The sequence below is a fragment of the Nerophis ophidion genome, linkage group LG14 (genome assembly GCF_033978795.1).
Source record: "Nerophis ophidion isolate RoL-2023_Sa linkage group LG14, RoL_Noph_v1.0, whole genome shotgun sequence".
NCBI classification, from domain to species: Eukaryota; Metazoa; Chordata; class Actinopteri; order Syngnathiformes; family Syngnathidae; genus Nerophis; species Nerophis ophidion.
In genome coordinates this window covers 31,185,651-31,207,517 of record NC_084624.1, presented here as the reverse complement: position 1 = coordinate 31,207,517, position 21,867 = coordinate 31,185,651, and the positions used below count along the sequence as shown (strand labels likewise).

At 40.0% G+C, this 21,867-nt stretch overlaps 1 protein-coding gene across 2 annotated transcripts; it reads right to left on the bottom strand.

Annotated features, from left to right (window-relative positions):
* Window positions 1–2,820: 2,820 nt before the first annotated feature.
* Window positions 2,821–20,370, bottom strand: cdc20 (cell division cycle 20 homolog). Of its 2 annotated transcripts, none has more exons than XM_061920389.1 (11): window positions 20,220–20,370; window positions 15,176–15,374; window positions 13,036–13,181; window positions 10,663–10,759; window positions 9,501–9,626; window positions 9,220–9,416; window positions 9,046–9,140; window positions 8,751–8,985; window positions 7,137–7,262; window positions 4,085–4,202; window positions 2,821–3,237 (listed from the first exon to the last, which is right to left on the bottom strand). In XM_061920389.1, exons 2-11 carry the CDS (start codon window positions 15,360–15,362, stop codon window positions 3,068–3,070), a joined length of 1,497 nt encoding a protein of 498 aa, XP_061776373.1. In that variant the 5' UTR covers window positions 15,363–15,374; window positions 20,220–20,370; the 3' UTR covers window positions 2,821–3,067. The 2 variants fall into 2 exon arrangements, with proteins under 2 accessions (XP_061776373.1, XP_061776372.1); XM_061920388.1 differs by having other exon boundaries at window positions 20,205–20,364.
* Window positions 20,371–21,867: the final 1,497 nt, after the last annotated feature.

The following is a 21,867-nucleotide window of genomic DNA, read 5'->3' as shown; positions in this document are numbered from 1 at the left end:
AATTGGCCATTTGTAACATATCTTTGTCTGTGTGCGTTGTATGTAGACCACATTGCTTGGCAGAGTTCAGTGATGCAAATGCATGTCAAGTTGATCAACAGATTGTATTATTCTCCAGTGCAATAACAGTACTGAAATGAAGGCTAAAAGGGCATTAATGGGAGCCTTAAAACATTTTTCTTTTTAAAAGCAACTGGTTACTTTTCACAGTAATGCATTACCTTTAGGTGTAAGTAACGGAGTTAGTAACTGAGTTACTTTTAAAATAAAGTAAATAGAAACTATAACTAGTTACTGGTTTTCAGTAACTAACCCAACACTGCTTACAATTAGAGATGTCCGATAATGGCTTTTTTTGCCGTTATCCGATATTCCGTTAGTGTCCAACTTTTAATTACCGATTCCGATATTAACCGATAACGATATATACAGTTGTGGAATTTACACATTATGCTTAATTGTGTTGTGATGCCCCGCTGGATGCATTTTTTCAAAATGAATCAACCCAAGTAATGGAAAAAAAATGCCAACATGGCACTGCCATATTTATTATTGGAGTCACAAAGTGCATTATTTTTTTTAACATGCCAAAACAGCAGCTTGGGATTTGGGACATGCTCTCCCTGAGAGAGCATGAGGAGGTTGAGGTGGGCGGGGTTGGGGGGTGGTGGAGGGGGGAGGGTAGCAGGGGGGGTGCATATTGTAGCGTCCCGGAAGAGTTAGTGCTGCAAGGGGTTCTGGGTATTTGTCATGTTGTGTTAAAGTATGGATGTTCTCCTGAAATGTGTTTGTCAGTCTTGTTTAGTGTGGGTTCACAGTGTGGCGCATATTTCTAACAGTGTTAAAGTTGTTTATACGGCCACCCTCAGTGTGACCTGTATGGCTGTTGACCAAGCATGCCTTGCATTCACTAGTGTGTGTGAAAAGCCGTATGTGATTGGACTGGCACGTAAAGGCAGGGTCTTTAAGGTTTATTGGCGCTCTGAACTTTCCCTCTACATCCGTGTGCACAGCAGCGTTTTAAAAAGTTGTAAATTTTACTTTTTGAAACCGATATCGATAATGTCCGATATTACATTTTAAAGCATTTATCGACTGATAATATTGGCAGCCCGATCTTATCGGACATCTCTACTTACAATGCATGCCAGGTTCAGCATCCTGAAGCTAAACACAAAGTGAAAAGATGGCGGCCAAAAACTAATGAGCACCACAGTCACTGTGTAGGAAGAAAGAGGCCTCCAAGATGAAGAAGGTAAGAACTACCTGCCAAGTGGATACTTCAGGCAACCGAATCCCAGTAAGGAGGAGCCAGATGGTCTGTATATAAGACAAGCCCCATGCATGGCATGTACCACCAACACTTTGAAGTGACTGACATCAGGAGAAGATACCAAAGAATCAGCAAGGACAAGTCACAGGTGGAAAAAAACCCTCAGTGCCCAACTCTGTAAAATTTGCACCTGGCTCGCTGACAACAAGCTATCCATACACTTAGGTAAAACAGAATCCATCCTAATTGCGTCCCAGATCAACCTTCTTAAAGTCAGTGACTTCACTATAAAAGTGGGTGACACTGTTATCACCAGGAAAGATGAGAACACCTACCTAGGTTCCATTCTAGAGGCTAATCTTTCCTGTGATAAAATGGCAACCAAGGTAATCGGAAAAAGTCAACCAACAAACACGATATCTCTACAGAATCTCCTTTCTGGTTAACAAAAGCACCTTGAAGATTCTAGCGGGAACTCTCGCTCAACCCTTTTTCAACTACGCATGCACCTCCTGGTACCCCATTACCTCCAAACCCTCAAATCTAGACTCCAAACATCCCAGAACCAGCTAGTCAGGTTACTTCTAGACCTCCACCCCAGATCCCACCTCACTCCAACCCACTTCTCCAAAGTAAGCTGGCTCAAGGTGGAGGACAGAGTAAAACAACTTGCACTGAGCCTAGTCTATAAAATTCACTACACCTCCCTGATACCGAAGTACATGTCAAACTACTTCCAGAATGTAAATGACCGCCATAACCACAACACCAGGGGGAGCTCTACAAACCACGCTAAACCCAGATTTGGATCTAACAAAGGTTTTAACTTATTCTCCTATGCCACATCAATGTGGAAAGCACTCCCAACATGTGTAAAAGAAAGTACACCTCTACCCTCCTTCGAAACCACACTAAAACACCTCCAGGCAACTACAACCCTAGACTAACACCCTTCCCCCACCACATCCCACCTCCCAAGATGGTAAATATTTAAATGTATTTACTTATGCTTTCTGAGTTCCCTATCTTCACTGCTGGCTGTACATATCCTACTAAGTCAGACCTACACTGTTTCAATGTCCATTTTTAGCAGATAAAATTGTTAATGACTGAGGTGCTGATATCAACCAAACCTAACAGACTTAAACAAGTTGAAAAACTTATTCGGGTGTTACCATTTAAGTGGTTAATTGTACAGAATATGTGCTGTACTGTGCAATCTAATAAAAGTTTAAATCAATCAATCAAAAAACCAGCTCAGAGACACTAACCATGGCATTACTAGAAAAGGTTCTATACACAAGATCAATAGCAGCCAGTCTACTATGTCACAAGACCTCCATCTCAAGCTGGGCAAAGACGCCCCAGAAACCAGTGAGGCACATGTGGGATCTTTGAATAAATGATGGTAGTGTTTTAACATGGGAAGAGTATGGAGGGATAGACATTATTTCGTTTGGCAGTCACCATTGAAGCTTTGACAAAGTTGAAGGATGGGCATTAATTTTTTTTTTTTTTGTCATATACAATACACTTCTACACAAAAACAAATTTGCCCAATAGATTTATTGTTAAGGTGATTGCAATACTATGGCAAATATGATACACAGTGTATGGATAATACACCAAAAATAAAAACATAAAATCAAACCACTGCTTGGAAGTATGCAAATCCAGTTGAACGCCAGAATAAAATTTGAATATGACCCAATTGCAGGTATTAAAATGCTGCCACTGCTAAAACACCGTCGAGAAAACTTTATTTCATATTTAATTGTCCGTTGCTGACATGGTTCATCTGATGGACTGGCACAAAGCGGTCCTAAGAGATCGGGCTTCTTTGGGCTTCTTGCTGGGGTCCTCTTCGAAGCTCCGCCACAGGCGGATCGTCTCATCCGCTGCCACGCTAGCGATGGTGGAAAAGTCTGGGCTCATGGCCAGATTAAGAATTCGGTCTTCGTGTCCTGAAAAGACAAGTGCATGGATAAAACCATTACATCGGGGATGTCAAACTAATTTTAGCTCAGCAGCCACATGGAGGAAGATCTATTGGGACTGATTCCAATCATGGCTTGATTAAAAATAACGACTACTTCAAAATTGTTTTGTCTTACTAAAATAGAAGCAAATTCTGAAAATGTACACATTACAAATAATCCTCTTGGCAAAACAGTTGAAAATTCTAAGGAAAAAAAAAATTGGTTTGAAAAAATTAAGAACTTACGCCATTAAACACTTCCTGTTTAGCATTCTCATGTTGACAGTTTAATAAAGATGTTTGGAAACAACACATTCATCTATAATTCAAAAATTAAAATAAAACAGTTGTCAAAATAACAGCCAAACTAAAAAGGTAACATAACTACAAAACTAACTAATGTGAATGTGGTAAATTGAAGCATAAAATAGAACTAACAAACGGCACGTAACTACAAAGATGGTCACGTTTGACTTAAGTCTCTGCATCATACCGTTTTATTTTATCATTTGGAATGATATTTACAAAATGAAAAAGAGGTATTGTGCAGTCTGCTGCCAGCCACAAAATGAGCAGCTGGCAGCCAATCCAGAGGACACATCTTTAAAAATGTGATGTGAGTTAACGTACACTGGTATTGCAGCATCCAGTGGACACATTTAGAATAGCAGTTTCATAAAAAAAACAAAAAAAACAATTGCAGCTTATTTTCATAATAAACTTACTTTGCCGGCCCCTTAAACCGGATTGTGGGCCTGTAAGTTTGACACCCTTGGGTTACATGATCAAAAGGCTACTACTTTATGACTTTCTGAAAAATAAAAATTATATACCTCTGAGGTCTGCCACTTTTGTCAGGGATGGGTACTTCCAGATCATCACACTATTGTCTGCGTAACCATGTGCAGACACCAGCTCCTTGTAGTTGGGAGCAAACAAAAGGGCGGTGACCTGAAAAGACAAAAAGTTCAAAACTTTACATTAGAAAGTGTTGGGGAATGACAGGAGGGGCATGTCTGCACATTCGATTCATACACCCTCTAAAAGGCTATGAATACAGCCCACTTGTTAAAGGGGAACTGCACTTTGCCTACAATTCAGTTACACAAGACAACAGGTCTTTTTTTATTCATTATCTCAATTGTAAATAAAACCCTTACATTGGCACCAGTGGGAGCCATGAGGTCATTGAGTCTATTCTGACCATAAACCCAAATAACCACCCAAAAATCGCCAACAATACTGTTTACATGCCGTGACCTGAATATTAACCAAGTATTGAAAATTATTATCATAAACGCTAACATTAAGGACCTACATAATGTGGCGCATGTATCAGAGGCAACTTTGCTTATGCTGCTGTATTGATGTAAAAAAAAAAAAAAAACACTGCATGCAAATAAACTCCAATATAATACCAATCAATAAATAGCAATAAAAACAAATCAATGTGCAAAATTAAAACTTCTGTTTTGATTACAATAAAAATATATTGTAAAATGTATGCACATAACATATTAAGATTACTATATACACACACACACACACACACACACCTATCTAGAGATGGATCCATCGATCTAAAAAAGATATACTATATCTTTACCTCTCACATAGGGCTGGGCAATATATCGATGTACACGATATATCGCGGGTTTGTTTCTGTGAGATATAGAAAATGACTATATCGTGATATTCGAGTATACGTTCCTAATGTAAATAAGCAAATGTATTTTTAATGTATTTACTTGCTCTTATGCTATCTGAACTCACTATGTTCTCTGCTGGCTGTACATATCCTACTACGTTAGACCTACACTGTTTCAAAGTCCATTTCTCTGTTGATGCAATTGTTGATGACTGAAGTACTGATATCAACCAAAGCTCCTCATCCCACCCCCAGATTGTAAATAATTCAATGTATATACTATGATGATTAACCTGTGTGATGACTATTATGCTGATAGTATATATTTGTACCACGAATTGATTAACGTGGACCCCGACAAACAAGTTGAAAAACTTATTGGGGTGTTACCATTTAGTGGTCAATTGTACGGAATATGTTCTGAACTGTGCAATCTACTAATAAAAAAGGTATCAATCAATCAAATCCTTGTTTCTTCTCTCACAGACCGCAAGCGTATAAACTTACACACGTCATACATCACATACGTATACAGCCTCGCAGAGCACAGAGGTAACATACTGTGTAATGTTAGCTGTGATGCTAGCAGAGCCGTGCGAGTGGTAATACAAGAGAAAGGTGCAAATAAAGGAAGTAGTAATTCCCCAAGAAAAACAGCAGGGGGTCCATCGTCTGGCGGTGGTTTGGCTTCAAGTGGGAATATGTCGAACAGACAACCGTAATTTGTCAAATGTGGGGCAAAAGCATCGCTATAAAAAGTAACATTACTGCTAATATGTAGAATCATTTGAAAAGTCACCAGCTAGAGAATGAAGATAATTGTATAACATCTGTAATAACCTACCACATAGAAGGACGAATAGTATTTGATTTCCTATTATGCAGCTCATTTATATTTGACACTTAAAATGTCTGACAATCTTGCCCTTTCGGTTTTGAAATGATATGAACGTTTGTCCCACTGCTTAATAACTAATAAATACAGTTTTGGTCAATTGACTTAATTGTGATTTCTTTCTCTGCATTAAAGTTTAAAAGTAGCATATACTATTGCAGTATGAACAAGAATGTTTTAATGTAGACAAGGAATCATCATACTGCTGTAATACTCAGTGGCCTAGTGGTTAGAGTGTCCGCCCTGCGATCAGTAGGTTGTGAGTTCAAACCCCTCATCTCCAAGGGGGTGATAAAGGGTGATTGGTCAAAAGCAGAGAATAGTTTCACCACATCTAGTATATGTGTGACAATCATTGGTACTTTAACTATATACATTAAGTGTTCATTCAAGGCTAAGGCAAAATATCGAGATATATATTGTGTATCACGATATGGCCTAAAAATAGAGATATTAAAAAAGGCCATATTGCCCAACCCAACTCACACTTTTTTTTATAGTCTGCAACAAAAAACGTAATCTCATGATATAATCGATGTATCACCAGGCCTATGAGAAATGAAAGACTATGTTTGCACCCACCATTATTATTAACCCTTCACAAGGATCATGAGTCATTCAGTTAATCTGGAATATAAGACATCCAACAGTCACCATCCCAGTGAGAGCAGACTTTGCACAGTATTTGACGTTGTATTATGTTTTCTCTCATGAAATCTGCAGTGAGTTGTAATCACTTAATGCACCCAGAGTGTACTTAAGAGAAAAATCTGAACGTATTACATATTATGAATGTGACTGTTATATCATTACTTATACTTATTGCATATAGAACATTTGAGGTTTTATTTAGAGCGCTTTATAGGTAAAATAAAGCGATTGGCATAGGCAGCGTTGTAAGCGGACATCTGATCGCATTCACTTAGCTAGCAAGCATTAAAAAAAAAAAGTGTGCTTGTCTTTCATAAAGGATTGTGAATGATGAGCACCATTTCTTATTATTTAATTTTTTAAACAGTGCAGTGCCCCATTGAAATGTTTGCGATCAAATAACTCAGACATTTGCAGCATATCCTACTTGTCTGGATCTTCTCCAAATTTCATTTTATTGTTTTAAATATTTGTGTAATCTGTAAAAGCATGGAAACTTCATGCCATTGAAGAACCTGAAAAATGCAGTAGGGTTGTTGGGTAAAAAATTATAAATTCGGTTCAGAATCTCAATTTATTCAGATTCCAAAATTATTAAATTCTGAAAAATCAATTTACAAACACAATAGCAAAACAGAATCAAATTGTGAGTTATTGTAAGATACAACTCCCCAACATGCAGTGTGTTTACCTGGGACTGCGTGTCTAGTGAACTGAGGCAGGCGCCACTGGTGACGTTCCACACACGGATGTGACAGTCAGTGGAGCCGCCGCCAGAGGCCAGGATGTTTGACTGCCACGGACACCAGGCCAGGGCCTACAAAAAAAGATAAAAAATTTATAAAAAAAAAAAATACAAAACTTTAAAACTAAAAAAAATACTAATACTCACAATGAGAAGTAGACAAAAAGGAGCACATAACTGTTATGCAAGGTATAATCCTTACCACATCCCTTCAGTAAATAGTACTTCTAATTAAATACTTTTCACACTATTTTTAACCACTGATGTGCTTTTACTTGCAATAATCCATGCAACACTATTGTTTGCTCAACCCGTGGCTCTTTAGCCTAATTGTTAGAAAGCAAACTGTTTAATGTTTGTGTTTATGCGTCACTAATGACAGTATTTGGCCAGCTCCGTTTTGTCCAACTAATTTTGGCGGTCCTTGAACTGACCGTGGTTTATGTGTACAACTTTCACCCCCGTTGCCACAGAAAGAAATGTTTTATGCCATTCCTTCTTTGTCTCATTTTGCCCAAACGTTTTATGCTGTGCGTGAATGCACAAAAAGAAGCTTTGTTGATGTTGACTTGCGTGAAGAGCCAATAATCCATGTTAACATGCTATTTAGGCTGGCTGTGTGTACATATTGCATCATTATACCTCGTTTGTAGGGATATTTCAGTTCATTTAATGTCCTTTACTTATGTCCTCTGTGTATTAAATTAATTTTTGTGTGAATTTTGTCTGTGTTAGCCCTGTGATAAGGTTGAGACTTGTCCAGGGTGTACTCCGCCTTCCACCAAAATGCAGCTGCAATAGGCTCGGACAAGCGGTAGGAAATGGATGGACGGATAGATGTCTGACACATTATCTGTATGTATAATGGGCTGCATTTCTGATTGTGTACAATGTTGATCCAGACTCCAGCAAACATTACTATATTGTTCCAGACCACAGCAAACATTACCCAGCTTGCAAAGATGGTGATAATCCATTAGAAGACAGCTGTCCTTTCCTTTAACTTTAGCACACGCATCTATACTTTTGGCAGTTTTAAGCCAGTCATATCCAAGAGTTCCCACCCTCAGACACTTAAATGTGTTGCCTTCATTATAACACTTCTAACTTTTTGCGGCTCCAGACGGATTAGTTTTGTATTTTTGGTCCAATATGGATTTTTCAACATGTTGAGTTGTCGACCCCTGGCTTAACTGAATAGTTGTTTGCATTTTTATGGCCACTTGTTTCAAGGAGACAATGCCAAAGCCAAATAGAAAGTCAATTAATGCGCAGGATGCTGATTAGGCAGCTACCACATGGCAAGTAAAGGAGGTCCAACTTTTCAACTACAGAAGGGCCTGGGGTTCACTCAAATATTGACACTGAATTAATAATCTTACACTTGATGTGTATTACAGCTGAGAAACTTTTTTTTGGGTGGAACAACGGCCCTATGGTTAAACACTGACAAAGGACACAAAGATGGCAGGAAAAGCTACAGGACCTTGGGAGAATTACCCCAAAAAGGTAATTCTGTCAAAAAGTAGTAAATTACTTTGTGTGTGAGAGGGCACATACCTTGACAGCTCCTTTGTGGAGATCCCAGGAACGCACCGGAGTGCTTACTTCGCCGCGGCCCTGTGATACGCGAGGCCAAATGCACACCGTGTTGTCATTACCTCCGCTGGCCAAGTAACGGCCGTCGGGAGACCACTTTAGGCCGCAAACCTCCTGAGAGTGGCCTTTCAAGGTGAAAATGTGGTGATCTGCCACCCTCACATCATGGTGGTGAATCTGCCCCGACCTGCTGCCACTGTGAAAAGGGAGGAGATTAGCTTCCATGCAACAAGTATAATGAGAAAAGAATAAATACCTTGAAAGGATGTGTTGATTCCAACTCATGCTGCAGACTCTTGCAGAGTGGCTCGCCATACTGCGCAGGCATTTCTCCTGCTCTACGTCCCACAACTACACAAGCAGAACAATGAGTCATTGACCTGCAAAAGGTTTTGTAGATCCCTATTAACATGATGGCGCGCACACTGACTTGGACAGCGCAGTCACTGGTCCCAATTGAGATGTAGCTTCCATCTTTGCTCCAAGACAAGGAACTGACATAGTCCGTTTCCTGCTCCATGGTCATGAGGTGGGTGATGTTTCCTTTACTAGCATCCCACAGATAGACGCTATTGTGGAGCGCCACAGCCATAGTATTCTTACAGTTCCAGTCAAGCAGATTTAAATCTAGAAGGTGTGAGGGTGCACTATAATCAGTCTTTTAAACCACACTTGACTTTTAGAACACTTGTGAGGAGTGGCGATACTTACAAAAATCATTTTTAATCTGAGGAGCATCAAGGATTCTGTCAGGTGTTGAAGATATACATCGTGTTTTCTTGTTGGACATAGGCGTGACGGTCTGATTGTAGAGGGCCTTCAAGGCACTGTGCTGTCCTGTAAGGCAAACGTCTAATAAACCACTGGTGTAAGACGCGCTCCATCTAATGCAGTGGTTCTCCATTTTCTGTAATACCCACTAGAGCTGCACAATTCGTCGACATTGAGGTTTAAATTAGTAAAACAATTAAATGCCAGAGGCTGAGGAGTCTTTAAATCTCAATTTTTGGGCCCTGCGTCATTAGCCTGTTGGCCCATCAAAAGTGGTTACAGGAAACTGCAAGTTTATCAGGGACAGACCTAAGCAAGATATTGTTTGTGGTGCCATTTTTAATATTACTTATGGAGGTGCTAGAGCTGACTACAGCCAAGTGATTATAATTAGAAGTTACTTGCCACATGGCAAGTAAATGGTTTGCAGCTGATGGGTCTTATTTCATGTCTAGTGGGCTTTAAGGTCAAAAACTGTATTTGCTAAGTCAATAAGGTTTTTAAACTCGACCTAAAAAATAAAGTTATGTAATTATAATTAACAATTGATAAATGAGGTTTTACTGCTCTAGGCAACCAGAAGTAGATTTGGCTACAGGAGTATGAGGATTTCCCAAATACACTGAAGAAAATACAGTTAAAGTACAATCATCAAAAGGTAAGAAATAATGCATATATTTGCAATAATGTCACAATTAGCATTTACTGTAAATAATCACATATGAACAATAAAAGTATACATTGACAGCATTTCAGTCCAATAGTCCCAATAGTCATGTTCTTGTATTCCAAATTATGACAAGGCCTTTCAACTTAGTTCGAATCTTTGATGACGAACATGAGTGTTGTAGACAAACTCAAACCTTTTTGAAAGTAAATAGCATATTTCTAATTTTTTGGAACTTTAGACATTAACTGAGCTTCCTAAAGCAAGATCACATTCTTCAGCAGTTTTAATCATTTAAGAGTAAAAATGTTAAAGTTGCAAATCAACTCAACGCATTTTTTTGCAGAAAAATTGCAATTAGTTTTTTCCCCCTCATAATCGTGCAGCCCTGATGCCCACCTTAGGGGACAGATATTTTGCACAATAAAATATTACCATCTGGAAGAGCAGCTGGTTTTGCACTGAATTGCAGGATGCGGGCTTCTTCTATGTTGCATCCATTCAAGGCCATTGACAATGCTTTCTGCTGTTCCTTTAACAAAAAAAAAAACAGCAAACATTGCAACTCATTGATATAGGCAGATTTTCGTGAAAAAAACGGATCAGTCATTGCCGATTAATACCAATCAGCTCAAACGGTCAAGCACAGAACAAATAACAGTTATTACATTTGATTGTATCAGCTGAACTCACTTATCAATGATTGGTATTACAATTGACAGCATAAAACCTTGATCGGATCATCGCCAGAGCATAGATGTCAATAATCTATTTTTCTTCGGAATCAAACTAATATGTACCTTAATACATTTTATATACATAGCCTAGGACAGGGCGATATGGCCGAAAAAATGATCACTATTAATTTTTTCATATCATCCGATCTCAAATATCACAATTTTTTTTCTCTTTATTAAGAGGCGGACTCTCATGCAGGATTATACAGAGTACCGCATCCCAACTGCAGTATCTTGGAACAGACATTTCCGGCATGTTTGATTGAGGCAATATATGCCAACAGCTGACAACTGTCATTTTGTGCTTACTAGGAGGTGCAATGGTACAGGTGATCTACGCTACTGTCTGTCCTGATTTTAAGGTCACAGTTTTGAGCTCCAACAGCTATTAAAACTAAAGTCTGTCACTAAAGTTGCTGCTCCTTCTCAATGTTAAGTTTCAACTGCTATGATAGTGTTTGTCATATTTCTTTATTTTGTTCTTCTGGGTTACACTTAGGGCTGGGCGATATATTGAATATACTCGAGTATATATTCTCACACAGTTGATTTTAGCTGCGGGCATTACACTACAAGCGTTTCTCACTCTTGTTTGTCTCTCCTTAGAGACATAAAAGAAGTGCACATTCTTACATACGTCCGTACTGTCGTGCGTGCAATGTCATACGCCTGCGGAGCAGAGAGGCAGCATAATGGGTAAAGTTAGCTGTGATGCTAGCGGAGTGGTGTGAGTTGTAATAAGAGAGTGAGAAGGTGCGAATTTAGTAACAAATGAAGGAAGAATAATTCAAGAAAAAACGCACAAGGTCTATCGTCTGGCGGTGGTTTGGCTTCAAGCGGGAAGATGTTTGACAACTGCAATATGTCAAGTAACCGTCAAAAGCGTTGCTACAAAAAGTAGCATAACTGCTAATGTGTAGCATCATTTGATAAGTCACCCGTTAGAGAATGAGGAGTGCTTGAAACTCCACGTCAACGTCACCGGCCGTTGCCAGCGGCAAACACTGAAAAAAAAAATAGTCAACAGGAGATAACTTCCGCAGTAACCTACCACATAGCGAAGGACTGATACTTTGATAAGTCATCTTATTGAAATCATGCACTAAAGTGCACTTATAGCTTGTTTTAAAATGTCTGACAATCTTGTACTTCATTTTGAAATTACATGAATGATTTGCCACGGTTTAATAAATAGTTCTGGTAAATTGACTTGTGATTTCCCTCTCTGCATGAAAGTTTAAAAATAGCATATATTAATGCAGTATAAACAAGATTTTTTTAATGTAGACACAGAATCATCATACTGCTGTGATTACATGCATCAAGTGTTAACTCAAGGATAAGACAAGCTATCGAGATATATATTGTGTATTGTGACATGGCCTAAAAATAGAGATAATAAAAAGGCCATAACGCCCAGCCCTAGTTGGACTGTTTAAGGGGGTAAAATAGGAAAAACGCTGGTTGAACATTCAATAGGTTGTGATGATCTTCACTGGTATTTTCAGGTAAAAATGGGGGTGGCATGGTGCGGTGGGTAGAGCGGCTGTGCCAGAGACCTGAGGGTTGCAGGTCTGCTCCCCGCTTCTTGACATCAGAATTGCCGCCGTTGTGTCCTTGGGCAGCACACTTAACCCTTGCCACTGGTGAATGAATGATAGGTGGTAGTTGGAGGGGCCGTAGGCACAAACTGGCCGACACGCTTCAGTCAGTCTACCCCAGGGCAGCTGTGGCTACAAATGTAACCTTACCACCACATGCGAATGAATGATGGGTTCTTACTTCTCTGAAGCACTTTGACTGTGTAGAAAAGCTCTATATGAATCTAATCCATTATTAGAATTGAGTGCTCCATTGCTGTATTGCTAGCCACCAAGTCAGAGCATATTTTTATAGGTTAGAAAGCAAAAAAAAAAAACCCAAAAACCTTTGGTCTCCTCTCTCATGATTGTGAACAGGTATAATTCCAAAAATTAACAGTTCCCCGATAAAAGGTAAAACAATTGATTTGGTGTGCAGCGTAAAGGGGGCCCCTCAAGACTCCTTTCGGCTTTTAAAAATACTAATTTACCAATGCTGCTGCTGAAGTGTTGGCATCCTTAGGCTGATTGTCCTTTGTCAGCAAGAAACTTGCCATTTCCATTTGTTTCGTATTCCTGACCGGGATGAAGCGGTCACCTCCTATCATCCTTGTCGGAGTTGCTTTCCTCATCCGGCCTGCAAATACAGGCACTATTATAGAAATACAGAACAATACCTGGGACCAGGTTTTGAAACGAGTCCACTCTTTCGCAATCGGTGCAAGGCACAGGGTCATACAAATTAAGAAGGTACAGAGTCCACTGGTCCAAAAGCAAACTGGCTTGCGTTTTCCCTGGACTTGATCTAATTTGCGATAAGTGTCAAGGGGGAGCCGATCTTACCCATGTTTTGGACCTACCCTGATCTGTCCCAGATTTGGAAATGTCTTTCACCCTCAGCTGTCACTTCATTTCCACATTAGTCCCTCTCCCATAGTGGCGTTTTTCGGAGTGGTACCCTCAAACATTTCATTGCCGATCTATTTTGCTGCTCTTATGGCTTTTCTTAGCTTGCGAGGAGGGCTGTCCTAATGCGTTGGAAGAATCCCAGCACCCCTCTCTCACTCAACATAGATAAGAGATGCAGTCCTTTATGAGGTTGGACAAGAAAGGGTTTGTCTTCGGGGCTCCGATGCAAAGTTCACCAAAATTTTGCATTCATTTCAGAAACACGAGTCCTTGAATCTGGATGCTGCTATTAAAATACTTAAAATTCTCAGTTTACAAGCTAAACATTATACACTCCAAGTTATAGTGGAGGCACACACTGATTGAATTGTATTATTACTTTAGTGTTTTTTTTTAGGGGGAGTTCATGTATGTGTGTGTCAAATCAATACTCCAAACATCCCATAACAAGTTAGTCAGGTTACTTCTAGAGTTCCATCCCAGATCCCACCTCAGTCCTACCCACTTCTGCAAAGTGGGCTGGCTCAGGGTGGAGGACAGAGTAAAACAACTTGCACTGAGCCTTGTCTTTAAAATTTGCTCCACCTCCCTGATACCGAAGTCCATGTCAAACTACTTCCAGAATGTAACCAACTCAGTGGACTGGTGGTTAGAGTGTCCGCCCTGAGATCGGTAGGTTGTGAGTTCAAACCCCGGCCGAGTCATACCAAAGACTATAAAAATGTGACTCATTGCCTCCCTGCTTGGCACTCAGCATCAAGGGTTGGAATTGGGCATTAACTCACCATAAATGATTCCCGGGCGAAGCCCACTGCTCTCCTCACTTCCCAGGGGGTGATCAAGGGGATGGGTCAAATGCAGAGGACAAATTTCACCACACCTAGTGTGTGACAATCATTTGTATTTTTACTTTAAATGACCACCTTAACTACAACACCAGGGGGAGCTCCACAAACCACGTCAAACCCAGATTTGGTTATAACAAAAGGTCTTAAGTCATTCTCCTACCCACATCAATATGGAATGCACTCCCAACAAGTGTAAAAGAAAGTGCATCTCTATCCTCCTTCAAAACCACACTAAAAGAACACCTCCAGATTGCTACAACCCTAACCTAACCCCCTGATCCTACCACATCCCCGGATTGTAAATAATCAAAAGTGTATACTTGTATAACTTGTATGATGACTTATGCTGATAGTATAATGGCATGATTACATCCATCCATCCACTACCGCTTGTCCATTTTGGGGTCGCTGGAGCCCATCTCAGCTGCATTCGGGTGGAAGGCGGTGTACACCCTGGACAAGTTGCCACTTCATCGCAGGGCCAGCGCATATTGACAGACAGCATTCACACTCATTCACACACTAGGGCCAATTTAGTGTTGCCAATCAACCTATCCCAGGTGCATGTCTTTGGCAGTGGGAGGAAGCCGGAGTACCCGGAGGGAACCCACGCATTCACAGGGAGAACACACAAACTCCACACAGAAAGATCCCGAGCCTGGGATTAAACCCCAGGACCTTCATATTATGAGGCAGATGCACTAACCCCTCTTCCACCAGGCTGCCGGCATGGTTACAATTTTGTAAAAAGAAAAAGACACAGGGAAGTTTAAAGCCATACAGGCAAATATTTACCAATGTTTATACAGTGGCCATATTTCCATTAAACACTACATTATAAAACGGAAGACTGACAAACTTGTTCCTATCATACCTGGTGTTCTCCCCGGCGTCTTGGAGGAATTCTGGGAGACATTAACAGACTTCCCAGGGGACAAACCGTTCATAGACATGTTGGACGAGCTCGCCTTCCTCTGCCAGCGGGCAATGGGTGCGTTTGTAATCGGCACGTCCAGCTTCAGGGTGTTGCTGATGTCGTTCTCCAAACCAAACTGCGCCATTGTGAGGAGTCTCTGCAAGAAGCCGCCGCATAACCTGCCGTTAACCGTTCAATCAAGATTTCTAACCGTCATGTAAACACATTTAAGAGACATTGTAAAGTTACAAAGGACTTGAAGTTAGTTTTATTTGCAGACGACACAACTGCTTTCTGTTCAGGAGAGAACACACAGAAGATAATACAAATAACGGAAGAAATGAACAAATAAAAAAAATGGTTTGATAAAAACTCTTTGAATCTCAGTAAAACTAAAATAATGCTATTTGGTAACAGTAGAAAAGAGCATCAGACACGAATACAAATAGACGAAGTAGATATTGAAAGGGTAAAAGAAACCAGATTTTTGAGTGTATTAATAGATGATAAAATGAACTGGAAATCTCATATACAAAACATACAACATAAGGAGGTAAAAACTATTTCAATAATGAATGAAACAAAATACTTCCTGGCCCAAAAATCACTTTATATTCTCTACTGCTCGCTAGTGTTACCATATCTGAGTTATTGTGGAGAAATATGGGGAAACAACTACAAATGTGTGTTACATTCTTTAACTTCGTTACAAAAAAGATCAATTAGAATACATAATGTTGGATATAGAGAACATACAAACCCTTTATTTATTGAGTCAAAAATATTAAAAATTGCAAACAGCTAAAATTTTGTACAAAGTAAATTATAACCTGCTATCAAAGAATGTACAACAATTCCTCTCAACTAAAGAAAAGAAATATAACCTTAGAGGATATCTAATTTGAAACATTTGTATGCATGTACAACACTTAAAACCTTAGCATATCAGTATGTGGAATTAAATTATGGAATGGATTAAGTAAAGAAGTTAAACATTGTACTGATATGATCCAGTTTAAGAGGCTGTTCAAATTAATAGAGCTTATAAAGTACAAAGAAGAATAAGATACTCTTCATCTCAGTACGACTGAATTGATTATTAAATGTAACAGAACTGTTTTATTACTCATTCACGGATGTCCTTTTGCTATTTTTCTGTAAGGAGAGTCAGTAGATTAATGTATATATTTGTGGGCGCTCTGACATACGGGGTAGGATTAAATAAGCTTTTTCCTACTCCTTTTCGGACATGATGCAATGTGAGGTGATATGAAACTGATGTATTGTGTTGTAAATGTGCTCAGGTTCGAAATAAACTATTAGTGGAGGCCCTTAGGGATATTTTCGTTCACCTTTGTCTAAAAGCGCCAAATATGGCACAGGTGTAGCTCAGGACATACTTAAAAGATTTAGCTAGGGCGCCCGCGCCGGTGACCTTTGAGGTCGCCACACGGCCAATCAAATATGGCCACCACTTACATTACCGTATTTCCTTGAGTTGCCGCCGGGGCGCTAATTAATTTAAAACCTCTTCTCAATCATGCGCTTACCAAAGGCATGCGGTAAAAGTAAGCATGCGCTAATTATTTTAAAACCTCTTCTCACTGCGGCACTTACAAAAGGTATGCAGTAAAAATTTGAATGTGATGTAAGCTTCGACGTTAAATCCTACTAAATAGCTCTTAATCTTCTTCCCTTTATGCGATTTCAAATTACCAGTATTGAAATCAGCCTCCTCTATTTTGAAAATGATGACAGGGCAAGTGTTACTCGTGACGTCACGAGTTTGACCAGGCGGTAATACTAAGCATGCGCAAATTATTTTGGGAAGAGACTTTGACCCGGCAATAATTCAAGGCAGGCGCATACTATATGCCCTGCGGCAATTCAAGGAAATACGGTAGCTTGTGTCTCTAACATTTGAAACAGATTAGCTACAAATGTAAACTTGGTGTCTGTTTCATGTGTTTTGACAATTACAAATATGTTGGAATGCCAATTTTAATTTTGGGGTGTGTCTAGACCCTTACTTTGCATACAAGTGGCGTTTCGCTATTCTGAAGACATTGGACGTAACTTTGGCATTGTTATGAGTAAAACCTGGTGCAACATGGCTATGTTGTCGATATGGAAATTAAAGTGCTCTAATAAATAAATGATCATAAATCAATCATTCTGGTATGTTTCTGATGCTCAAAAATAGTTTGCCAAAAAGTATAAAAAATTAAGGTACACCTAATTTTTACATAGCAGCCCTCGTGGAAATATGCTAATTAGGCGTCCAGACGCACCCAATCATCCACCTTCCTCCGCTTATCAGAGGTCGGGTCGCGGGGTCAGCAGCCGAAGTAGGGAAGCCCAGACTTCCCTCTCCCCTGCTACTTAGTCTAGCTCTTCCCGGGGTACCCCGAGGCGTTCTCAGGCCAGCCGGGAGACAGTCTTCCCAACGTGTCCTGGGTCTTCCCCGTGGCCTCCTACCTGTTGGATGTGCCCTAAACACCTCCCTCGGGAGGCGTTTAGGTGGCATCCTGACCAGATGCTCGAACCACCTCATCTGGCTCCTCTCGATGTGGAGGAGCAGCAGCTTTACTTTGAGCTAACCCCGGATGGCAGAGCTTCTCACCCTATCTCTAAGGGAGAGCCCCGCCACCCGGGGGAGGAAACTCATTTCGGCCGCTTGTACCCGTGATCTTATCCTTGCGGTCATGACCCAAAGCTCATGACCACAGGTTAGGATGGGAACATAGATCGACCGGTAAATTGAGAGCTTTGCCTTCCGGCTCAACTCCTTCACCACAATGGGTCGGTACAACGTCCGCATTACTGAAGACGCCGCACCAATCCGCCTGTCGATCTCACTATCCACTCTTCCCCCACTTGTGAACAAGACTCCTCGGTACTTGAACTCCTCCACTTGGTCAGGGTCTCCTCCCTAACCCGGAGATGGCACTCCACCCTTTTCCTGGAGAGAACCATGGACTCCGACTTGTAGGTACTGATTCTCATTCCGGTCGCTTCACACTTGGCTGCGAACCGAACCCAATCATAAAGAAGATTTTTTCCATCATATTTCTAATCGTCAAAAAACATTAAATAGACACCAAGTTTGGATTTGTAGCTCATCTGGTTCAAATGTAGAGGCAAAAGCGTGTTCAGGTGGTGGCCTCTAAGGCAGTGGTTGTTAACCTTGTTGGAGGTACCGAACCCCAACAGTTTCATATACGCATTCACCGAACCCTTCTTTGCTGAAAAATAAAATGTTTTTGTTTTTTTCAAATTCAAGATAAAGTTATATGTTTTTGGTAACACATGTAGCTCGGTTGGTAGAGCGGCCGTGCCAGCAACTTGAGGGTTGCAGGTTCGATCCCCGCTTCTGCCATCCTAGTCACTGCCGTTGTGTCCTTGGGCAAGGCACTTTACCCACCTGCTCCCAATGCCACCCACACTGGTTTAAATGTAAAAATTAGATATTGGGTTTCACTATGTAAAGCGCTTGAGTCAATTTGAGAAAAGTGCTATATAAATATAATTCACTTCACTTCACTTATTATGGGGAACATTCTAAGTAACAACTTCATTTAGTGTTATTTAGACACTAGGGAAACATATTCTCAGTAACAAAGACTTAATTTAGAGTTATTTGGACACTAGGGGAACATATTCTAAGTAACAAATAATTTAGAGTTATTTGGACACTAGGGGAACAAATTCTCAGTAACAAAAACTTAATTTAGAGTTATTTGGACACTAGGGGAACATATTCTAAGAGACAAAGACTTAATTTAGAGTTATTTGAACACTAGGGGAACATATTCTAAGTAACAAATAATTTAGAGTTATTTGGACACTAGGGAAACATATTCTTAGTAACAAAAACTTAATTTAGAGTTATTTGGACACTAGGGGAACATATTCTAAGAGACAAAGACTTAATTTAGAGTTAATTGAACACTAGGGGAACATATTTTAAGTAACAAATTATTTAGAGTTATTTAGACAGTAGGGAAACATATTCTCAGTAACAAAGACTTAATTTAGAGTTATTTGGACACTAGGGTACATATTCTAAGTAACAACGACTCAATTTAGAGTTATTTGGACACTAGTGGAACATATTGTAAGTAACAAATAATTTAAGGTTATTTGGACACTAGGGGGAACATATTCTAAGTAAAGACTTAATTCACAGTTATTTGGTTAGGGTTATAATGAGGCCATGGCAAATAAGGCATTAATAAGTACTTAATAATGTCTAGTTGAGATCCAATGTGTTACTAATTTGCATGTTATTAAGCAACTAATTAATGCTGAATATGTTCCCCGTACTGAAGTGTTACCATGTTTTTTTTTTTTACTGGTGCACAAAATGAACCGTGCATGAACATCACCTTGTTCAAACAACAAAACCAACACAGTGCATAAACTCACAACAAATTACAAACCTGCAAATCAGTCAGAACGCAGATAGGGAGAAGTTTATATTTACACAATGAATTGGGTGTGTTTGGACCTCCGCCGAACCCCTGAGGCCGACTCACCGAACCCCTAGGGTTCGATCGAACCCAGGTTAAGAACCACTGCTCTAAGGTACCTGGTGTGGGCACCCAATCCAAATGATTTAAGTATGCCCTGAGCTATACCTCTGCCAAATTTGGCGCTTTTGGACCAAAGTCAACGAAGAAACCCTAAAACCTCCCTAAGGGCCCCCGATATATGAAAAGAAAGAAAGAAAGATTGCGATGAATCGAGTAGCGTGGATCCCGAATTTAAGTTGAAAAACGTATTCGGGTCTTACCATTTAGTGGTCAATTGTACGGAATATGTACTAATAAAAAGCCTCAATCAATCAATCAAAAACTGCTGGATAAACATTTAGAGGCAACTTAACATGAATACACACACAATTGCCCAAACGCGAGGCTAGTATAGCAGCTGTAAGCTGGCTAACCTAACTACCCACCGTCGACTATGTAACACAAATCCTCACCTTTTAGTTACTCACTTCTCTCGTGTTGGTGTAAAACAGTCGCGCACACAAGACACGTCTCTCCGGCTCCCAGGTCTCGTGAAAAGTTTTCGAAAAACTAAAAAAAAACCGTCACAAGATTTAAATGTCCGAGAATGCTTGACGATTGGTTATTTGCCCAACGGTCGTGATTGCTGCAATGTGATTGGTAGAGAGGGACTTCCGCGTATGGCCAGGCTCGTACGGTTTAAAAAAAAAGGTCGCCACCTGCTGGAAGGGAGGTGCCATCTATTATTTATTATTTAAATATAATTTTTCTGTTTAAACCAGTGGTTCTTAACCTTGTTGGAGGTACCGAACCCCATCAGTTTCATATGCGCATTCACCGAACCCTTCTTTAGTGAAAAATTATTATATATTTTTTTTTTCATATTAAAGAAAAAGTTATGTTTTTTTACTGGTGCACAAAATGAACCATGCATGAATATCACCTTGTTCAGAGAACAAAACCAACAAAGCGCATGAACTCACAAAAAATGACACACCTTAAACACATTACCATGAATTGATTAACATGGACCCCGATTTAAACAAGTTAAAATACTTATTTGGGTATTGCCATTTAGTGGTCAACTGTACGGAATATGTACTGTACTGTGTAAACTGTACTGTTTCATATGATGTATTCTCTTTCTTTGCAATCTGCTAGTAAAAGTTTCAAATCGATCAATCAAACAACCTGCAAATCAGATGGAAAATTAGAGGGAAAATTGTTTCGGGGTATCCATAATACACTGATAGGGAGAACTTTTTATTTACATGATAAGTCGAATGTGTCTTTACCTCCGTGGCGGAGGCTCCGCCGAACCCCTGAGGCGGACTCACCGAACCCATAGGGTTCGATCGAACCCAGGTTAAGAACCACTGGTTTAAACCAAGTGGGTCAAGCTCATTTTCGATCGGGGGCCACATGGAGAAAAATGTAATCCCAAGTGGGCCAGACTGGTAAAGTCACGGCACGATAACTTCGAAATAAAGACAACTGCAGATTGTTTTCTTTGTTTAAATATAGAAGAAGACACTCTTAAAATGTGCAAATGATCATGTTGTGGTTGTTTTTTTACACTTACATGTTCCAGTTAATAGTATTCGTTCTTTATTTGTCGTTTTTTATACTTTCTAAATAAATTATGTGATAATGTTCATCATTGATGTTCATTTTCAATCTATCAGGATAAAACAATTGTGTCAAAATCAAATCAGAGGATTTTATTTATGTAGTTTGCTCATTTTCCTCGACTGGTGCACTAACATCCATCCATCCATTTTTCTACCGCTTATTCCCTTTCGGGGTCGCGGGGGGGCGCTGGCGCCTATCTCAGCTACAATCGGGCGGAAGGCAGGGTACACCCTGGACAAGTCGCCACCTCATCGCAGGGCCAACACAGATCGTGTGGTTTTTCTATTGTCCTTTTACAATTTGTAACATCTGTGGTAGTTGTCTAAGTGTACTGTCCCTTTAAGGGTTGGTGAATGCGAATGCCCGGGAAAGTGAGTGGGAAGCGAAAGTGTGTGAGCGTGAGTTGTGGCTAACAGCAGCTCGTGTATGTTTGTGCGATACTTTGGAACTACCAACAAGTTACCGCTTGTAATAAAGCGATTGAGCAGCGCATCCTCGTCTGTG